Below are 16,819 nucleotides of genomic sequence, written 5' to 3'. Positions count from 1 at the left end.
AAGTCAACTTTGATGTCCGCGAAACCCTTACAGAATGACTGGATCGGAGGATCACAAATAATATAGAAAACAGGGGGCAGGGAATAGGAGATATCTGACAGCGGCCGGCGTGCGACGATACAGCTTTACCTGGTGTTCAGGTAGTATCGTGAGGTATCAGTTGCATCGCGGTGAGCTACCCACGATATCCATGATATCCACAGACAACGCTTACCTACGGTTCCTTAAAGTAGCATTCGGCCGACAGTTGTGGCGTGCTCGCTTGGCAACATGCTCAAGAGGATTTATTATTGTGAAAAAGAGAGCCAAGAGCCTCTGGAGGGCTTCGAGTAGGTACAAAAGTGGAACGGGAGGCCTAACTCGTTTATGTGAGGGCCAATATATGCATGTCGTACAACAGCGGGATTAATGAACCGCCATCTTAAGCCACATTATGGTCAGCGAATGGACGAATGAGATAAATTGACTAGTGACTTCTAGGTGTCGTGGCGTTCCATAGCTCTTCGCTTATGCCCGCTCGTGGAAGACGAGAAGATGGGAAGTAAAAAGAATAAAAACATATGGATGCATGGAGAATGCATATGTATTGATTGCTTGGGTTGAAATAAGAGTACGCTACGTATTGACTAGAGGTTTGAAGTTAGCCATGAGCTTGTTCCATATGTGTTAAACTTCAAATGACACTGGAGTTTAAAATACCTACCTAGGATCTAGGTACCTACCCTTGCATTAGCTTCAAGACATGGCCTGGGATAGACTTAAAAAATTAGCTGAAGTTTAGAATTCTCATTTGATCGGAACTCAAGCGCCGGGCTGAGCTTGGTTAGTTGTCAAACTGAAATTGATGCCATGGTTTTGGGTCAAACTCGATTCAAGGTTCCAGCTGTCATATATCATACCTAGGTAAATATAGAATGCTTAAGGTTAGGGCTACGAGAGGTTAGAATGCCCACGCATCGATCCTTACATAAATTATCAGCTCATGCGAAACGTTAAAATATCCGATGACATAATAGAGCAATAATTAACCCATTAAGTCTTTTTGATTAGAGACATCGATTATACTGGTACCTAGTAAGCACCTCAACGTAATATTGGAAATATTGCTACAAGTTTCTCAATAGTGAGTGATGACTTGTTACTACCTAAACTTCCGAACGTAACACTTTACTTTTTCATAGCCAGTTTAGCACGAACACCGGGACGGATCTGTAGATCGCTGATCATGCCAGGTGTCTGTGCACGTGAAAGCCGGGATATCCTTTGGTCCTTGGATGAACATAAATCCGGAGTAGACAAAGGAAGGTACTTAGGTACTTAGATACATTTGTTCGTCCCAACCTTCCAGAAGAAGACAACAAATTGTCCGATTATTTGCCGTTCCGATAACCGATAACAGAATTCCGGAAAGAGAACTCGCATCAGCTGGTAAGGAGCTTTATGATGCATCGTTACTATTACAATTCAGACTTGGCTTCGTCTCAGAATCGATTCAATTGACGGTAACCCCCTTATAAAGCCGAATTAGCCGTGACGTGACTCTCCAGCCAAAATGTATCCTTTCGACTCCCATTTATCGACTCAGCCGTAGCGATTCCTAATAACATTTCTTAATAGACAAAGGCTCCGAATATTTATTCTGGTCGCAAAACATGTCGGCGCAGCCTACGTCACCTAGTTCGTCCGATGTGGCTGCCGATCAGCCCAAGGATCGCGACGAATCCCTGTCGGTTGATGCTGAACCGAAGTCTCAAGATGTCAATCAGGAGAAATCCGTCGAGCACAAGTCTCTGGACAAGACAAATAGCGCTGCGCTAGAATCTCCGAAATCTTCTCAATCATCTCAATCGCAAGAATCCGGCGAGGCTTCGCCTATCCCATCTGCTGACTCTGCAGCTGCCGAGTCTAGCGCTCCACCGCTACCCAACGAACCACCACCAGCGACCGAGGATGACGGCTGGGACTTCCATTGGGATGCGACAAGCCAAGCATACTTTTTTCACAACAGATATACCAACCAGACTACTTGGGAAAATCCCCGATTAGCAACAGAAGCCTCGACAGCGCAATCGGAAATCACCGCCTCCAGCGCCCCCGAACCTCCGAAAAACGAGAAACCACCCGCTGGAGGCTACAACCCTGCCATACACGGCGACTACGACCCGAATGCGTGGTACGCGCAGACAGACGAGAAGAAATCCGATCAAGATGCAGTCGCGGTAGACCCGTCGGCGGCGTACGCGTCTATGGGCACATTCAATCGGTTCACGGGTGGCTGGCAGGCCGCGGAGCAGACCACGGAACGGTATAACGACGAGGCGAAGTCGCGGCGGCAGATGAACGCCTTCTTCGACGTCGACGCCGCGGCTAATTCGCACGACGGCCGCAGCTTGAAGGCAGAGCGGTCGGGCAAGAAGCCGACGAAGGCCGAGCTCAAGCAGTTCAAGGAGAAGCGTCGAGCGAAGAAGGAGGAGAAGCGGCGGGCGTGGTTGAGAGACTAGCATAACCTAGTCACTACATGCCTGGGTACCTACCTTCGCTGGCAGTAGGACCACGTGTTTGATGGAAGAGGGGAAACCGGTAGACCGGATTGAAGGGGCGGAGGGCTGCATTGTGCATCGAGTAAACGGCGTTGGTTGCGGTTCGCGTACAGGGGAAGACGGAAGGTAGATGGCATATGAAAGCATGGATGCATTGCATTTTCCTGGAGACGTTGGCTCGGCTTGTTCTAGAAGTCTCATCCTAGGTGAGCTTGGACGGAGCCTGCCTAGATCAAACTCGTTCTTACGTTGCATTTCGCTCGGATTATATACCCCAAATGATAAATCGCTTCTTAAAAATATTTTGGTATGGGATTGATTGTGTGTGGCTGGTTCGTCGCGGGTTATCCTATTTGTTAGGAGCCACTTCCGTCGCTATTTCGAGTATTGAGGGCTGTCCGGTCCGTCTTGATCTATAGATACCGTACGATGTATCCTGATGCCGAGTTAATGAATGAACGCTCCCGTTCGGTCTACGGGATGATCTAGGTTCAGAACTGGACCTCACCGAGTTCGCTTAGATAGGGTATATCACAACAAGAAACCACACATATCAAGATCTAGAGTTTTGCAAAGTCTGGCTGACACAATATATTCACACATAAAACACCAAGGAAGCGCCTATCTCGAAATATACAACGGAGTCAAGACTCCACCCCACGCTCGCGTGACGTCCGAATTCCCCTTACATACATAGGTATCGACCAAAACCCCCACGGAGTCTAATATAAACCAGCTTACGCGGTCGGTTCTTGTGCAATTTATATCTACACCGAAGCGACCTACGTGCCTTGCATCTGCACGACAAGGCAAGTCAATTAACGCCCTTTCTCCAACTATTAACTACGTGCTGGGTATGTACGTATGTATGTATCATTCGCTTCTACCCACGCGAGCAGGTGCAGGGCCATGTGTGATCTATTTATCCGGAACAGGGCGGCGGGCTCGCCGGCTTACCGAGTGCGACGGCGCGTACGCGAGTATTCGGTTCGGACTCCCATTCGTGGGACCCCTAGATTCCCTACTCGTCGTCGTCGTCATCATCGTCGGAATCGAGGTCCATGTTTAGGTGCACGCTCGCGTCGTCGCTGTCCGAGTCGTCTTCGGAGGGGGTTGTGGCTATTGCCTTGTCTGCTGCGGGGGTGGGCGCGGGGGGTGCCGGGGCTCTGATAGCTGGAGCTTTGTCGATTTCAATTCGTTTCGATGCGGCGATATCTGCGTCTTCGTTCTTTCGCTTGAGGGGTATTGTCGGCGGCGACGGTTGGGTTGTAGTGATGCGTTCCTCTTCAGACCTAACGACTGTTTCTGACGCTGGCTTGGGGATGAATGGGTTAGGGATTTTGGCTATGGTCTCGACGGCTCGTGCGGGGGAAGGACTTCTATGAGCTTCGGTGGCCTTGGAGGCTGGGAAATCATAGAAACTCGTGAGCCCAGAAGCGGATGGCTGGCCGAATGATGGTCCGTTGCTTGAGGGTTGGTCCTCTGGTTCATCTGCTGTAGGTTCATCGTCGTCTACGTCCATAATGTCATTTCTAGACCCGGTTGCCATAGGTCGGAAGTTGAAGCGTAATATTTCCACGCTCTCGTCATGAGGGAATTGCTGGGTGAGGTAGGGTAATATGACTTGTGGTGTTCTGCCGCTTTTGTCTCGTGCTGGATGCAGCACGCTTGCGACCTGTGCATCTTTGCTTTGGCATAGGATGGCCGTTTTGAGCATTTGAGCTCGAAGGGAGGAAGGTAACAGTTGTTGAGGCGCATGGCTGAAAAGAGCGGTTAAGAGCGCCACCGCCGCGGAAATGTGGTCTCCGCTTAGGCTAGTCGAAATAGACTCATCTTCAGCTTTGTTGCTGAGAAACGCGTCGACGTTTTGGCTGATGGATTTATTCTTTTGCCCGACCTGAGTAGCGGAAGCCGATTGCTTAGGACGCTTAAGATGGCCTGAGGATCCCAAGAGGTCACGACAACACGCTTTGGCGACGAGACTTAGGCTCTCAACAGTAAGCTTTGCCATTGTTGGTCCGCAGAGCTGAAGTATATCCTTTGTCAAGAGGAATGTCGCAGTTCGAATATCAGGTAGACGATAGCTTGATTCAAACATCCGAAGTAATTGCTCAAGTGACTCCTGGGCTACTGGCATAAAATTTCTTCCTAGACGTCGGGCTACAGTATGCAGCAACTTTATTGCTGCAAGCTGGATATCCGGAAATACTGTCCATAATTCGTCCTTCTCTTCTCTGCCGACAGCCGGATTCATTTGAATTGACGTTGATTTCTCCCCACTTTGACCTGGTGGTAAAATTGAAGATATTCTTGTAATAATATCAACAATCGCACTAACTGGAATAGTGACGACTGTTTTTGTACGGCAGCGAAGATACTCCCCGATAAAATCCAGCAAGGCAATGATCCTTTCGCTGCCTGCATAAATGCCAATCCATGGTGGTAATTGGTCTGGATTGGTACTACCACCCTGAGGTTCCTTGTCGAAGTCTATCTGTTGAAGCATAGAACCCGGTATATGACCAGATGTTGACTCCCAGCTCTCTTGGACAGCTCGGAAAACTTGGTCAGCTGTAGCATGGAACGTCTTGATGAGCCCATCTAGATGCTTCGCCCATTCAGACGAGTCTCCACCTTTTACAGCTGTCATATGCAATTTTATGGCTAGACGTCGACTGCTTGCCTGTAAAGATGCAGGTATTATTGTGCCATCTGAGATGGTCGGTGCAATATAGGGTCGTATCTCGGCCCTAAATTTAGATGCAAACTGGCGCAAAGTAGTTGGATACAATGGAATTATCGTAGAAAAAGCTTCGAAGATGTGTTCAACGAGACTATTAGGTATCTTGGCAGCTTTGCTAGACGCAGGTGGCTTCAAACCCTGAAGGCATGCTGTCGCAAACGTAGGAAGGGTAGGTGTAACGATCTCTCGTACCAAAGTCGGATACGCATGCATTAATGTGTATATCTTGACTATGATTACAATACACAAGTCTTTGACAACAGCAGGGTCTTTTCTCTACTTTTTGTAAGCAACACCTTTTTCAACTCAATGGAATAAAAATCTTACCTGAAGGATAGAAAGTATCCCACGGACCCACAACTCAGATGTTCGAAGACATTCCCAGCCGCCAGTCTCTATCACACCTTTTACCAGTGCAACTCCGACAAAGCGACCTTGGGTGGTTCTGCTATTTAGAAGCGTAGATATTTGAGTCTTCAACTTATGTACGAGCACAGCTGATTCCGAGGAGTTCTCAGAAGTCTTCACTTCTTGGGGTCTTGAAAGTGGTTCTTGGCAACGCAATAAATCTTTGAGAAGGGAAGGTAGCAGAGCTGGAAGTTGCTCTACCTTGGTCGCCGTCAGTCTGCGGCATAGACTGCGTAGCTCGGGTGGAAGAGAGGAAAATGCCATGGTTTTGAGACGTCTTTCTTGTAACCTGTCTCTTTGTAGTGTAGACGTTGTCAATTATTTGAAATATTGAGAAGAACTTTCGTAAGTAGCTATTCCGTGCTGAAGTTTTATTGGACGGTTTGTAGCTCTGACGGTCTTATATAAATCTTCTTAGTTCTCGGGCGATCAATTGGATCTGTAGGAAAGGAGTGGTTAAGTTGAGAGAAAGAGTCTCTTATATCAGATTGCTGGGCCTAGTTTATATGATACTAGAGCACTTAAAATGAGCTGTCGATCATAGAATCGATATTTCTTCGAAAGTAAAGAGATTATAATGAGAAACAGAATGAAGGCTTCATGAACTTTTCATTATCGATTAACTTTTTAGTGGACCCATGCATTTAACGCAGCTTTTATAGGACCTGCAGGTTATATACCTTGTACAAGCATATTATGGAAATTAGATGAAACAAATTGTTTTTAACGAGGTCATGACATAGTTTCCCCTGTTTCGCCAAGAAGTTTATTATTTGGCGGTCGTGACGACGCTTGGGACCGTTTACTTCCAAACAACCTAATCCCGGGTATACTTCCAACGCTCTGGCATATGACGCCGACGGTTCTATCACATATTACGCATGCGTCCGAGATGATATACGAGAGTCCTACTGATCAATAGCTCGATTGCTCAGACCTCCGTTGGTTCGTAGGCTCGTATTAGGAGAGCAATACTCAGGATGAGTGTAGGTACCCCCCTATTTACCCAATCTAATGTCATTATATTTGCTTACAGAACATGCAATAGAGATCGGGCAAGGCAGCGCAGTATTTGGCAAGACTGGAAGATGCAAGATGTGATGGTAAATGGGATGATGTGCCAGAATTAGTACGAAAAATCCGAAAACATGCCACCGATAGGATATGTATGATCCCGACTAGCCTCGCTTTCACCAAAGCCACTTCTAATACCCCGTCTTATCTGTAGGCTTAACGACGACTGCCGAGACCGAATATGCCATCATCAAAGCTTCTCAGAAGCAGCGTCCCGGTTCAAGACCAGCTACCGCCGTCTCTTTGAAAGACTTAGACGTTGCACAATTGGTACCTAGATTACTTGGTGCGATCGAGGCCGAGACATCAGCTAGCGAAGATAAATACCAAGCCCAAGTCTGCGTTGGATGGCTTCATTGGACTGTCGGCGACTATACCGAAGCCTCTGTCCGGTTACCGCAGAATCTCGAGAACGAATTAGGTCAAGGTGATCAACCGAGTAGCGTTTCGGAATGGACAAGAGTATGTTCTATCAAGGCTGCGTACTTGAAGGCAAATTGTCTTGCACGGAATAATGAGAGGATCGCTGCACTTGCTATCTTCGAATCAGCACTAGCTTCGTTATCGTATGTATGGTCGGGCGAGAAGGGTCGCAAGCAGTTGCGTTTTTGGGTCGAGCTCTTTTTGACCGAATTTTGCATGTTGCAATCCCAGGCTCTAGAAAAAGGCGAGAAAACTCTCGAAGATCCTAACTCATTGGCACCCTTCCGCTCCTGGGCAAAGTACTGGGAAGTTTCCAAGGCCCAAGGCTCTGCTCTTACTGGCGGTTATGGTTTTCGCGGGGCCGTACCGAGAAGGAGAGTGTGGAACGAATATTATGCTGCTATATCGGGAATCCTTCAACAAGACTTGCCATTTCCAACGGGATTCGTAGATGTCACTAACGAAGCATCGGCTTACAATCAGCTTCGGGCCGAGCTAAAAAAGGTTGAAATAGCCTACGAAGGATTGCTTCTACACGAAACCTCTTTCCCACGAGCAGAAGAGCAAAGGCAGGAAATAGAAGACTTTGTTGCGGCTGTGATGAAGAACTGGAGTGTCTTGAATAGTCGTTTTTGGCATGAACAAGACCTCGGGCCTGGTGGTAAAGAAGGCCTTAGTCGTGGGATATTGGATATCCTTTACCGAGCCGCCACTAAAACATATCATTCTACGGCAATATTGCGATATCTATTTACGGTTCATCTTTCGGTTGCTGAATTTGATCTAGCTTTCCATGCTTTCGATTCATACCTAGAGATAGTTAAGAAAGGAAAGGCTCGAGTTGACAAGACCGGACATCCGGAGCCAAGCCTGGATGACGATGCGACAGTCTTGGAAATTATTTCTCAAGCGATCACTGCTCTCTGCAAATATGGCTTCGGGGACGCTGCCGAAAAAGCTCACAGCCTGGGAGTTGAATTAGAAGGAATATTGCAAAAATTGCCAGCGCCGCTTCCTAATTCTCAGGATAATATCACTACACTGGATGAAGAGGATGGGAATGGTGTCATACTACATCCAAGAATATCATCCAGGGTCTACGCTTTATCATGGCAGGCAATCGGTATCTCGCAAGCACAGTGGTCCCGAACAACTTTTGATTCCCCCGTCCGGACAGAATCTCAGTCAAAGGCCATTCGAAGTTTTCAGAAATCGTTGTCGCCAGATAATGGGAACCCTACGGACGTCAGAACTCTGTTCACTCTCGGTCTCTTATTAGCTGAGCAAAGAGAGCTAGCTGCAGCCATTGACATTGTTAAAGCGGCGCTTATGTCTAATAAGAAAACCGCGGAACAGGCTGAATCTGGGTCATACTGGCGAGAGCGCTCACTGATACCTTTATGGCACCTGCTTGCACTCCTTCTAAGCGCTAGACAGGATTTCATAATGGCTGCTAGGGCTTGTGAGGGAGCATTTGAACAATTCGATGATCCAACCGTTCTGTTCGGCTCACAAAATCTACAGGGCACATTCCGCAGCGAACACCTGAACGAGGCCGAGGCTAGGGATGAAAAGGCCCAGGCAAAGGGGCTCGTCGACGAAATGGACGATCTCGAAAAAGAGGGGATGATTGAAGTGAAAATGACCCAGCTTGCTCTTTTAGAACTATTAGAAGGTCCGGAGGTTGCGGTAAATGCAAGCCACGAATTGTTAGTGCTGTATGCAAGACTTTTTAGCGGCACCCAACCACCCAAAGCGCCCGCCACAACTCAAAAAGCACCAATGGAAGTTCCCAAGAGCTCAGCCGGTACAATCAGGACTGTGCGTGGTGGTATCTTTGGCAGCAAGTCAGAAAAGACCCCTCCTCGCGGCTTAGCCCGAGTTGGCACAGGAGAAAGCGGCAGGGCTACTATTGTGCCAGAGAGGCCCCAAACCACGCAGACAGCTGTTAGCGTTTCTACTACTGCTACGACAGCCCCCACTATACAAGTTAATGGAGAGGCTGGTGATTCGCGGCGGTCGAGGAGGTCATCGAGTGTTCGCTCACGACGTAGTGACTCAGGAAGACGAAATAGTTTAAGAAAACGGGAACCGAGCGCTCAACCAAAACGAACCACTAGTAATGCAAGCGCATCGCATACACCTACGAACGTGGATGGTGAAGACTTCTACACCCCTGCAGTGGATGGTACAGCACAGGAACGCGCAGACTTCTTCACGTGGAGTAGCAAAGGCGAGGTGGCTAGGCAACAATCTTTTTCGAAAGGTCGTGGACTCCTCCGATTTGATTCTTCTGCTTCTTCAACAAGAGGATCTGGATCTGCTGCCGAGGGCCTCAATACGCTCTCGGCGCCAAGCTCGCTTCCCGTGGTGCTATTTGCGAAGGAACAGGTCAAACGACAGAGGCAGACTGTGCTTGTTAAAGTATGGTTGATGATTGCCACATTCTACCGCCGTGCCAAGATGTATAGTGATGCAAAGGGAGCAATCGATGAGGCGGTCAGCTTGGTTGACGGCCTAGAAGGCGAGGTCGCGAAAGACACAAGCGGCTCTGTAACATTGCGGGATCCCGGTTGGGGCGGGAAGAAATCTGTCGAAGAACTTTGGGGTGACGTTCAGAGTGAGGTATGAGGTCGAATATCCAGTTAAACGATGCTTGCTAACACAATACAGCTGGGTTATCTTGCCCTCGCCGAAAATGCACATGACATAGCAAGGGACCACTTTGAGGAAGCTTTAATGCACTACCCAGATCACCCTTCAGCTATTGTTGGGTTATCTAACATTCTTCTTGACGTCTATAACGAGACGCTTTTGCCACCTGCCGCAATTCCTAGCATTACTCTACCTGATGGGCAATCAACCAATATGATGCCAGCAAGTTCTAGCCCTCAGAGGCCCCGGGCCAGCTCTAATAAAACAGGAGACATCATAGCACTACCGTCAACACCATTGGGGCTAGGAGGTAACTCGCTAGAATCCGATAAGCCCGGCACCCCTCTACATGAAACCAACGACCTTTCAGCGGAAGAGCTTCCGCCCCCCTACAAGGCCGTTTCTTTGCCTCTTGTTGATCGACTCGCTGCCAGGGATAGAGCTTATGGATTGTTGTCTGGTCTTACTAAATTAGGCACAGGATGGAATTACTCAGACGCATGGTTCGCCTTAGCTAGGGCACACGAAGACAGCGGGCAGCCAGATAAAGCTAAAGATGTGCTTTGGTGGTGTGTGGAGCTCGAAGAGGGAATGGGTGCCCGCGAATGGAATTGTGTCAGTGCCAACGGCTACGTGCTATAGACTACCTAATCAGCGTCTCAAGCACCCTAAAACGGATACGATAATTCCTCATCCGATGGACGGAGCACCCATAGATATGCAGCTCGGAAGACAAAAAATTGGCGATTAATGGGGGATTTGACGGATATACCGGTGCGCAAAAGACTTGCTTCTGTCGCGGACGTCATTGTTGGCTCACGCCGTATTTTTCAGCTGTGTTAGGACGATACCCTTATCGGGTTCCTCGTTTCTTAAACCAGGATTGATACCCTCTTGTGGCGTATTTTGTTCTTAAAAAGAAATATTAATGATTTATAGACTCAATTCGAAAGGTGATCCCTGGTTACAACCATTCACTGCTTATCAATGCGAGCCGCGCGAGCTCACCGTACTTAGTCTCTTCTTATTCATAAATCAACGACCCGAACTTCAATATGATTCAAGTACTTCGTGATTGGCTTGGAGCAACACTGGTGGTTTCGGTGGTCAATAAAGAAGTGGGAATTAATGAACGACAAGCAAAGTTTCAAACTAAATTGGCAGATATTTTCTCCATCAAGGTTTCTGGAAGAGTCGAAAATGATAAATCTAGGCCATTTCGTGATTTATAAGCTAATTTTCATCGTCATCTGCGTCCGTTCTAAGTTGGTCTTCATCTTATAACCTCATACTCACGTCACAATATATGTGAGGAGCCCAGCTCTCTGGATGAGACCTGAGATCCAGCCGGACGAACGTCCCAATTAATATATTAAGTTTACCTGGACGCAGGGTCCCTCCTCGTGGCAGAGCAGTGATGACTTCACATCGCTTTAAATCTACAACTCTAATCAACTCTAATAGGAGGCGGATATTTCGGAAACTTGTCTCGTATTATTAATCGACCCAACCGACCGTCCCAACTGGCAAAGCGTGTTTTCCCGCGACCTTGGACTTGGTATCTTGCCATGTTTTCTGATGTTCCTTCCGTTCGGATGACGGTAACCGATTCCTCAAAAGTCCCCTTAGTATGCGACCTAGTGGCCATGTTGCCGTTACTGTAATCGACCTCATTTCATCATCAACTCGATGGACTTGAGATAGAGGTCGCGTCATATGGTGCGGAATAAACGGTGCTCCTTGCATTGGCGTCCCGGTCTTAAGCAGATACATGTGAATAACGCCGTGGTGATAGAATATCGTTGTCGTCAATAACGAACTCAATCTGTTTCGATCATAAACGCGAAGAGCCGAGCCTTTTGCCGCGTGCTCTTCTACCGTAGAGTCGGAATGGATATAAGAATGCCTATCCGGTCCTCGTCAATGGCTAATCTCACTTCTCTAAACAGTTCCTTACAATATATCTATCAAATGAGAACTTTAGTCTTCAATTCGGACTCATATCAGTATCATACAACATAACTTAATACATCCACGCCTATCTTGTTACGATGCAAGTCAAATCTCTATTAGCAGCAGTCCTGCTAGTCGGTCCAGGGGTTCTAGCTGCCCCGACTGCACCAGAAACCGCAGCGCCCGCTATCAAGCGTGACACACCTGACGTTAGTGATCCTAATGCTCCTACATGAGTATATCATCTCTAACTTTCATCTAGAATGTCGTCGATAAGAAGTCACCTGATGAGCCTCAGGCTAATGAAGACTGGTACGGCCACCACGGCTATGGCGGATATGGTGGATATGGTGGCTACGGTGGTTACCACCCCAAAGTATGTATTCCAACACGCCTCAGACATGATAGGATCGTAAGGACACTAATACTAACCTCGCGTCAAGGCCCGTCGAGACATGAATGAAGATGGACAAGCAGAAGACCAGCACTATGGTGGCTACGGTGGAGGTTACGGCGGATACCGCGGAGGATATGGCAACGGTTGGGGCAAGAGCAAGAGAGGCGACGGTGGATATTGGCCAGACAACGACTGGTACCACCACCGCTACGGACCTGGTTGGGGATATCCTCGCGACTAAACAGCACAATTGATCATACGTCATATTCCTACCTACATACCTAGTATTTAATGAAATAATGCCGTTCCTCCTGTGCATCGCCTCCTCATAGCATCGAAAATTTTTAATAATTGACGAGAAAATTACACCCCTTAATTCTTTCACTTACTGACAAATTTTTAAAAAATTTTATGGATTATTTCTCTCACTTTTTCAATTAGAAGATATAAGCCTTTACAAATGAGCTACACTTGATAATTACCTAAGCCGTCTATAGAGCAGAATATGCAAAACACCTTCCTAAAAGGGGTTTCAGCCTTATCCAGTGATCGATGACGACGTTGGTAGATTTGCGTAGGTACATTCCCCATTAGGAAATCGGGATCGAAAATGACAGGAACTGCGACGTTAATTTGGAGTTAGGAGTTGCACATCAAGGGGTAGGGTTACACCAGATCTACCCTTAAAGTATACAGGTGCTTAGCTGCTGGAGAGTTCCCACTATAAAAAAAGGACGCCAACCACGTGATAACCAAGAGAACATCAACCTTTGGTGGCTCCCTCCTTTGTAGAAAAACTCACCACCATTACGAAAACGTCGCGGAAATCATGTTTGTTAGATGAAACAACATGGATTGTCAATAACACATCGCTGTATATATAATTTCTCCTTCGCTGCCTGATCTTGCGTTTCTGTTTAACCCCGCTACTCAATTTTTTCTCTTCTCAACCCTTCCCGCTCCCCTAGACGATTACTCCGCGGGAGACATCACCGAAGAGTTTGTAAAGACGGAATTAAATGGGCCACAAGATGTCGAGCTCCGGAATACCCCCCGTAGTGCCAGACTCGCTAATCAGCGCCGATGACGGCCGCCGGTACTGGTCGGGTGTTGAACCCGACGTCAACGGTATGCTAGGCGGCTTCCCCGCCGTCTCCCGCATCGACCTCCGGTCATCGGGGAGCTTCCTCGCCAAACTCGGGCTCGGCCGCACCAAGGGCGCGAAGAACGTGAAGAGAGCGTTAGAAGGCGGTGCTGGGTATGTTCTATATCTCCATTTCTCATTTCATCTTCTACTTTTCACGTCCAATACCCGTGCGAACATACATATTCCAACCGCATCATGTCATTCATACCCCCCCCTACCCCCATTCCCCAACCCCCAACCCTACACCGGTCAATCTATTTTCACCACTCCTTTCTCGCTCTAAGCGCCTGTGTACCTGCCCCGCACATCCCCAACAGGGTTATTCAGGATTGCGGTAGGCACGATGACGCAGGTGTATATGCGGGCGCCCGGAATACCAAATAAAGAAACGAGAATTGCATACATACATACATACATACATACATAGTAGCTAAGTGATACCGGCCACAGCATCGGACGCATAACCGAAGGGCTCCTCCTCGACGTCGCCGAGAGCGTCGACATAGTCGAGCCGATCGCCAAGTTCACCGCCGCGCTGGAGGGCCGCGCGGGCGTGGGCCGGGTGTACAATGTCGGGCTCGAAGACTGGCGGCCCGAGGACGGCGTGGCGTATGATCTGGTCTGGAACCAGTGGTGTCTGGGACACCTGACCGACCTGCAGCTTGTGGCGTACTTGAAGCGCTGTGCTGCTGCGCTGAGCGTGGGCGAGGATGGAAAGACGAAGGGCGTTGTTGTGGTCAAGGAGAACTTGAGTACTACTACTGTGGATCTGTTCGATGAGATGGATAGTAGTGTTACGAGGTATGTTATTCCTAATGTTTTTGTTAGTGGAAGGTTTGATTGACAAGCTATTGTTATAGGCGAGACGAAACGTTTCGGCGGATTTTTGAGGACGCGGGATTGAGTATAGTCAGAACGGAGCTACAGAACGGGTTCCCTCACGACCTGTATCCGGTGCGCATGTACGCACTTAAACCCAAGACGACGTAATTCAGCAAAAAATGCCAAAAAAAAAAAACAATTGAATATTTGATTGAGATTGATATTGATATTGGTGTGTCGGTCTTATATACATTATGTACCTATAGAGCAACAAGTGAAAATACATCATCTCACGTCCCATACCAGCTCCTACTTAAACATCTCCATCGCCCTAACTCAACTTAAACAAATACGGCTCCAACCCCTTCACACCAACATCAACCCTAAACACCGCACCACTAAGCTCAACCTCCTCCGGCGTCCCCTCCCCCTCCTCCATCCCCGCAGTCGTAATAAACAACTCCGTGCCCACGAACTGCGGACACGTGATATTCCTCGTCGGCAGCGTAATCTCCCCTACCAACTTCCCCTCAGGCGAGATCTTCAACACGCGCCCCTCGCCGTACACGGCCTGCCACAGGTTCCCCTCGACATCGACGCGGTGGCCGTCGGGCTCGCCGGGGCCGGAGTGCACGTAGAAGACGCGCTCGGCGGAGACGTCGCCGGTGCGCGCGTCGTATGTCCGCGCGAAGATCGTCCGCGCGACTGAGTCCGTGAAGTACAGCGTCTGCTGGTCCGGCGACCACCCGATTGAGTTCGGGATCGTCACTGGGTGCCGGATTGATTGCACCGCGCGCGTGGTGCCGTTGATGAGGAAGAGGGAGCCTGTGTGTGCATTGGTTAGGTGAGTTTGGTTGGTTTGTCTTGGCCTTAACTCTTTATAGTTTAAGTGATTTTTTTTATTCCGCGGCTGACTTCCGCCGCGTAGTGGTTTTAGTGATGGCTTTAGTGAGTCCACTCATGTCCTTTTGTTGGGTTTTGCTACCATCGTGAGTTTGTGTGGGTGTACATAGTATGTATGTGTGTGATATACCGCGTATATTACATAGTATCGTAGTATAGACGCTAGACCATACTACTATTTCCTGCCGTCACGTCCCCGTGTGGATCAAGGCGCTAGCATATCACATCCATATGACGGAGACAGGTTTTGTGATATGTAGCACCGGACGTTGTAACGATATAAGACAAAAAAGGACCAGGACTATTAAAATTTTTTCTGGTTTTTTAAAATTCCCCGGCACGTAGCTGGAGGAGAGTATTCGCGGCTGCCGGAGGCCAGGTCCGGCATATTGCGAGAGGAGCAGGGTGCCCGCCGGGAATAAACACGAAAAATCAATAGTCCACGGGGCTCCTTTCCCCTTCCGGCGGACTAGGCGGGCATGTAATGCAAGGACCACTTATGGGTTCTAGAAGAGACGGAAAAAATCGACGGTACCCTTGGAAAAGAAGCGGACGGAGGTAGGAGAAAAAAAATAAATAATTCGTGAGGCGCGAAATGAGCAAGCGCGCGGGATCCTTCCGCTAAGCGTCCCCGCGGCGGTCCCTCCGCTCTTAGGTCCTTAGCCGGCTAGGCTAGGCTAGACGAGGCGCCTGTGACCCCTGGAGCTGAAAGCTGCAGTGTTTGTTTATAGACTGGAGGAATAGGGAGTATGCGGGTAATAATCTTAACAATGATTGGTGTGAAGAAGACGCAGGATGGGAACCACAGTAAATTTATGAATAAGGACTAAACTGAAAGAGAAAAGAACTCACCTTCAGGTCGAAGGTCTAGACCGATGTCGGTCATAGTCCCGAGCCAGAAGCGGCCGTGGGGGTCGATGGCGCCGTCGTTGCTGCGTATGCGCTCGTCGTCGCTACCACCATCACTTGCAGAGCCAAAGCGTGAGACATACTCGTACTTCCCGGAACGCCGGTCCAGCACCGCGACCCCGTATTTGGCGCCGATGGCGATGCGCTCGCGGGGATCAGTTCCGTCGATGTCCGCTGTGACCGTCACCGGGGTGTCGAGTTGGATGGTTTCAACCGCGGACTCAGGATTGGGTTTGGAGAGGTCGACGATGTGCACACGCTTTTTCTTGATGTCGACGAAGCGCAGATGGTGTGTTGCGGACTCATAATACGGACCCTCGCCGAGCCCGCAGTGCAGGTTCAGGTACGGCTCCGTCACGCGCCATCGCTGCAGAGAGGGGTTGGTCTCGGCGGTGCTAGACATTTCTAGGATTGGGAGTTTCTCCGTATCTCCAGCTTTCTTTTTTTCCTCTTATTTCTTTATTTTGTTGTGTTAGGCGCTCGGACTTTGAGGAATCAGGATAGAGAGGCCCCCTTGCTTGTGTGGCTGCTGCGTGTTGGTTGACGGAGAATTAGATGATTTGCGTGTCTCGGAATTTAATGAGGAGTTTGGAGATTCGTTCGCACCGGGTCGGTACAGGCGTTTATAGCGGGACTCGGTTCGGAACTATAGTGGTGTAGCTAGCTGCTGCTAGCTCCTTCTTAGTGATACCTCTAGCGGTTCGTGAAAGGTTACCAGAGGCTCCAGAGCTGTATTACACGCAATGTCCTTGGTAACTACCTACCTACTAGTTATCAGTAGATAATTACTGATGGGTAGGAGAAATACCCAACTCATTTTAAACAAACTACGATAGTTAGAAAAA

The 16,819-nt window shown here is 48.6% G+C and overlaps 6 protein-coding genes across 6 annotated transcripts; 4 read left to right on the top strand and 2 right to left on the bottom strand.

Moving 5' to 3' along the window:
• The first annotated feature begins 1,402 nt into the window (after positions 1–1,402).
• GGS22DRAFT_108405 (uncharacterized protein) lies at positions 1,403–2,586 on the top strand. Its single transcript, XM_047957872.1, has 2 exons — positions 1,403–1,554; positions 1,618–2,586. The coding sequence occupies exon 2, from the start codon at positions 1,653–1,655 to the stop codon at positions 2,499–2,501; it is 849 nt and encodes a 282-aa protein (XP_047821210.1). The 5' UTR covers positions 1,403–1,554; positions 1,618–1,652; the 3' UTR covers positions 2,502–2,586.
• Positions 2,587–3,210: 624 nt separating this feature from the next.
• Positions 3,211–5,955, bottom strand: GGS22DRAFT_198694 (uncharacterized protein; the record flags this gene model as incomplete). Its single annotated transcript, XM_047966168.1, has 2 exons — positions 3,211–5,559; positions 5,611–5,955. 2 exons carry the CDS (start codon positions 5,953–5,955, stop codon positions 3,562–3,564), a joined length of 2,343 nt encoding a protein of 780 aa, XP_047821209.1. The 3' UTR covers positions 3,211–3,561.
• A 518-nt stretch (positions 5,956–6,473) lies between these two features.
• GGS22DRAFT_156901 (TPR-like protein) lies at positions 6,474–11,057 on the top strand. Its single transcript, XM_047960438.1, has 4 exons — positions 6,474–6,677; positions 6,740–6,857; positions 6,920–9,813; positions 9,862–11,057. The coding sequence occupies exons 1-4, from the start codon at positions 6,672–6,674 to the stop codon at positions 10,483–10,485; spliced, it is 3,642 nt and encodes a 1,213-aa protein (XP_047821208.1). The 5' UTR covers positions 6,474–6,671; the 3' UTR covers positions 10,486–11,057.
• An 837-nt stretch (positions 11,058–11,894) lies between these two features.
• Positions 11,895–12,434, top strand: GGS22DRAFT_186202 (uncharacterized protein; the record flags this gene model as incomplete). The annotated part of the gene is made up of 3 exons (XM_047964421.1): positions 11,895–12,005; positions 12,059–12,172; positions 12,240–12,434. 3 exons carry the CDS (start codon positions 11,895–11,897, stop codon positions 12,432–12,434), a joined length of 420 nt encoding a protein of 139 aa, XP_047821207.1.
• A 539-nt stretch (positions 12,435–12,973) lies between these two features.
• GGS22DRAFT_156895 (alpha-N-methyltransferase NTM1) lies at positions 12,974–14,358 on the top strand. The gene is made up of 3 exons (XM_047960437.1): positions 12,974–13,451; positions 13,791–14,141; positions 14,201–14,358. Exons 1-3 carry the CDS (start codon positions 13,213–13,215, stop codon positions 14,328–14,330), a joined length of 720 nt encoding a protein of 239 aa, XP_047821206.1. The 5' UTR covers positions 12,974–13,212; the 3' UTR covers positions 14,331–14,358.
• A 9-nt stretch (positions 14,359–14,367) lies between these two features.
• Positions 14,368–16,819, bottom strand: GGS22DRAFT_156894 (uncharacterized protein). The gene is made up of 2 exons (XM_047960436.1): positions 15,918–16,819; positions 14,368–14,987 (listed from the first exon to the last, which is right to left on the bottom strand). Exons 1-2 carry the CDS (start codon positions 16,375–16,377, stop codon positions 14,494–14,496), a joined length of 954 nt encoding a protein of 317 aa, XP_047821205.1. The 5' UTR covers positions 16,378–16,819; the 3' UTR covers positions 14,368–14,493.

The sequence above is a fragment of the Annulohypoxylon maeteangense genome (genome assembly GCF_022496945.1).
Source record: "Annulohypoxylon maeteangense strain CBS 123835 unplaced genomic scaffold GGS22scaffold_4, whole genome shotgun sequence".
In the NCBI taxonomy this organism is placed as follows: Eukaryota; Fungi; Ascomycota; class Sordariomycetes; order Xylariales; family Hypoxylaceae; genus Annulohypoxylon; species Annulohypoxylon maeteangense.
The sequence above is the reverse complement of the archived record's forward strand: the minus strand, read 5'-3'. Positions and strand labels throughout refer to the sequence as shown.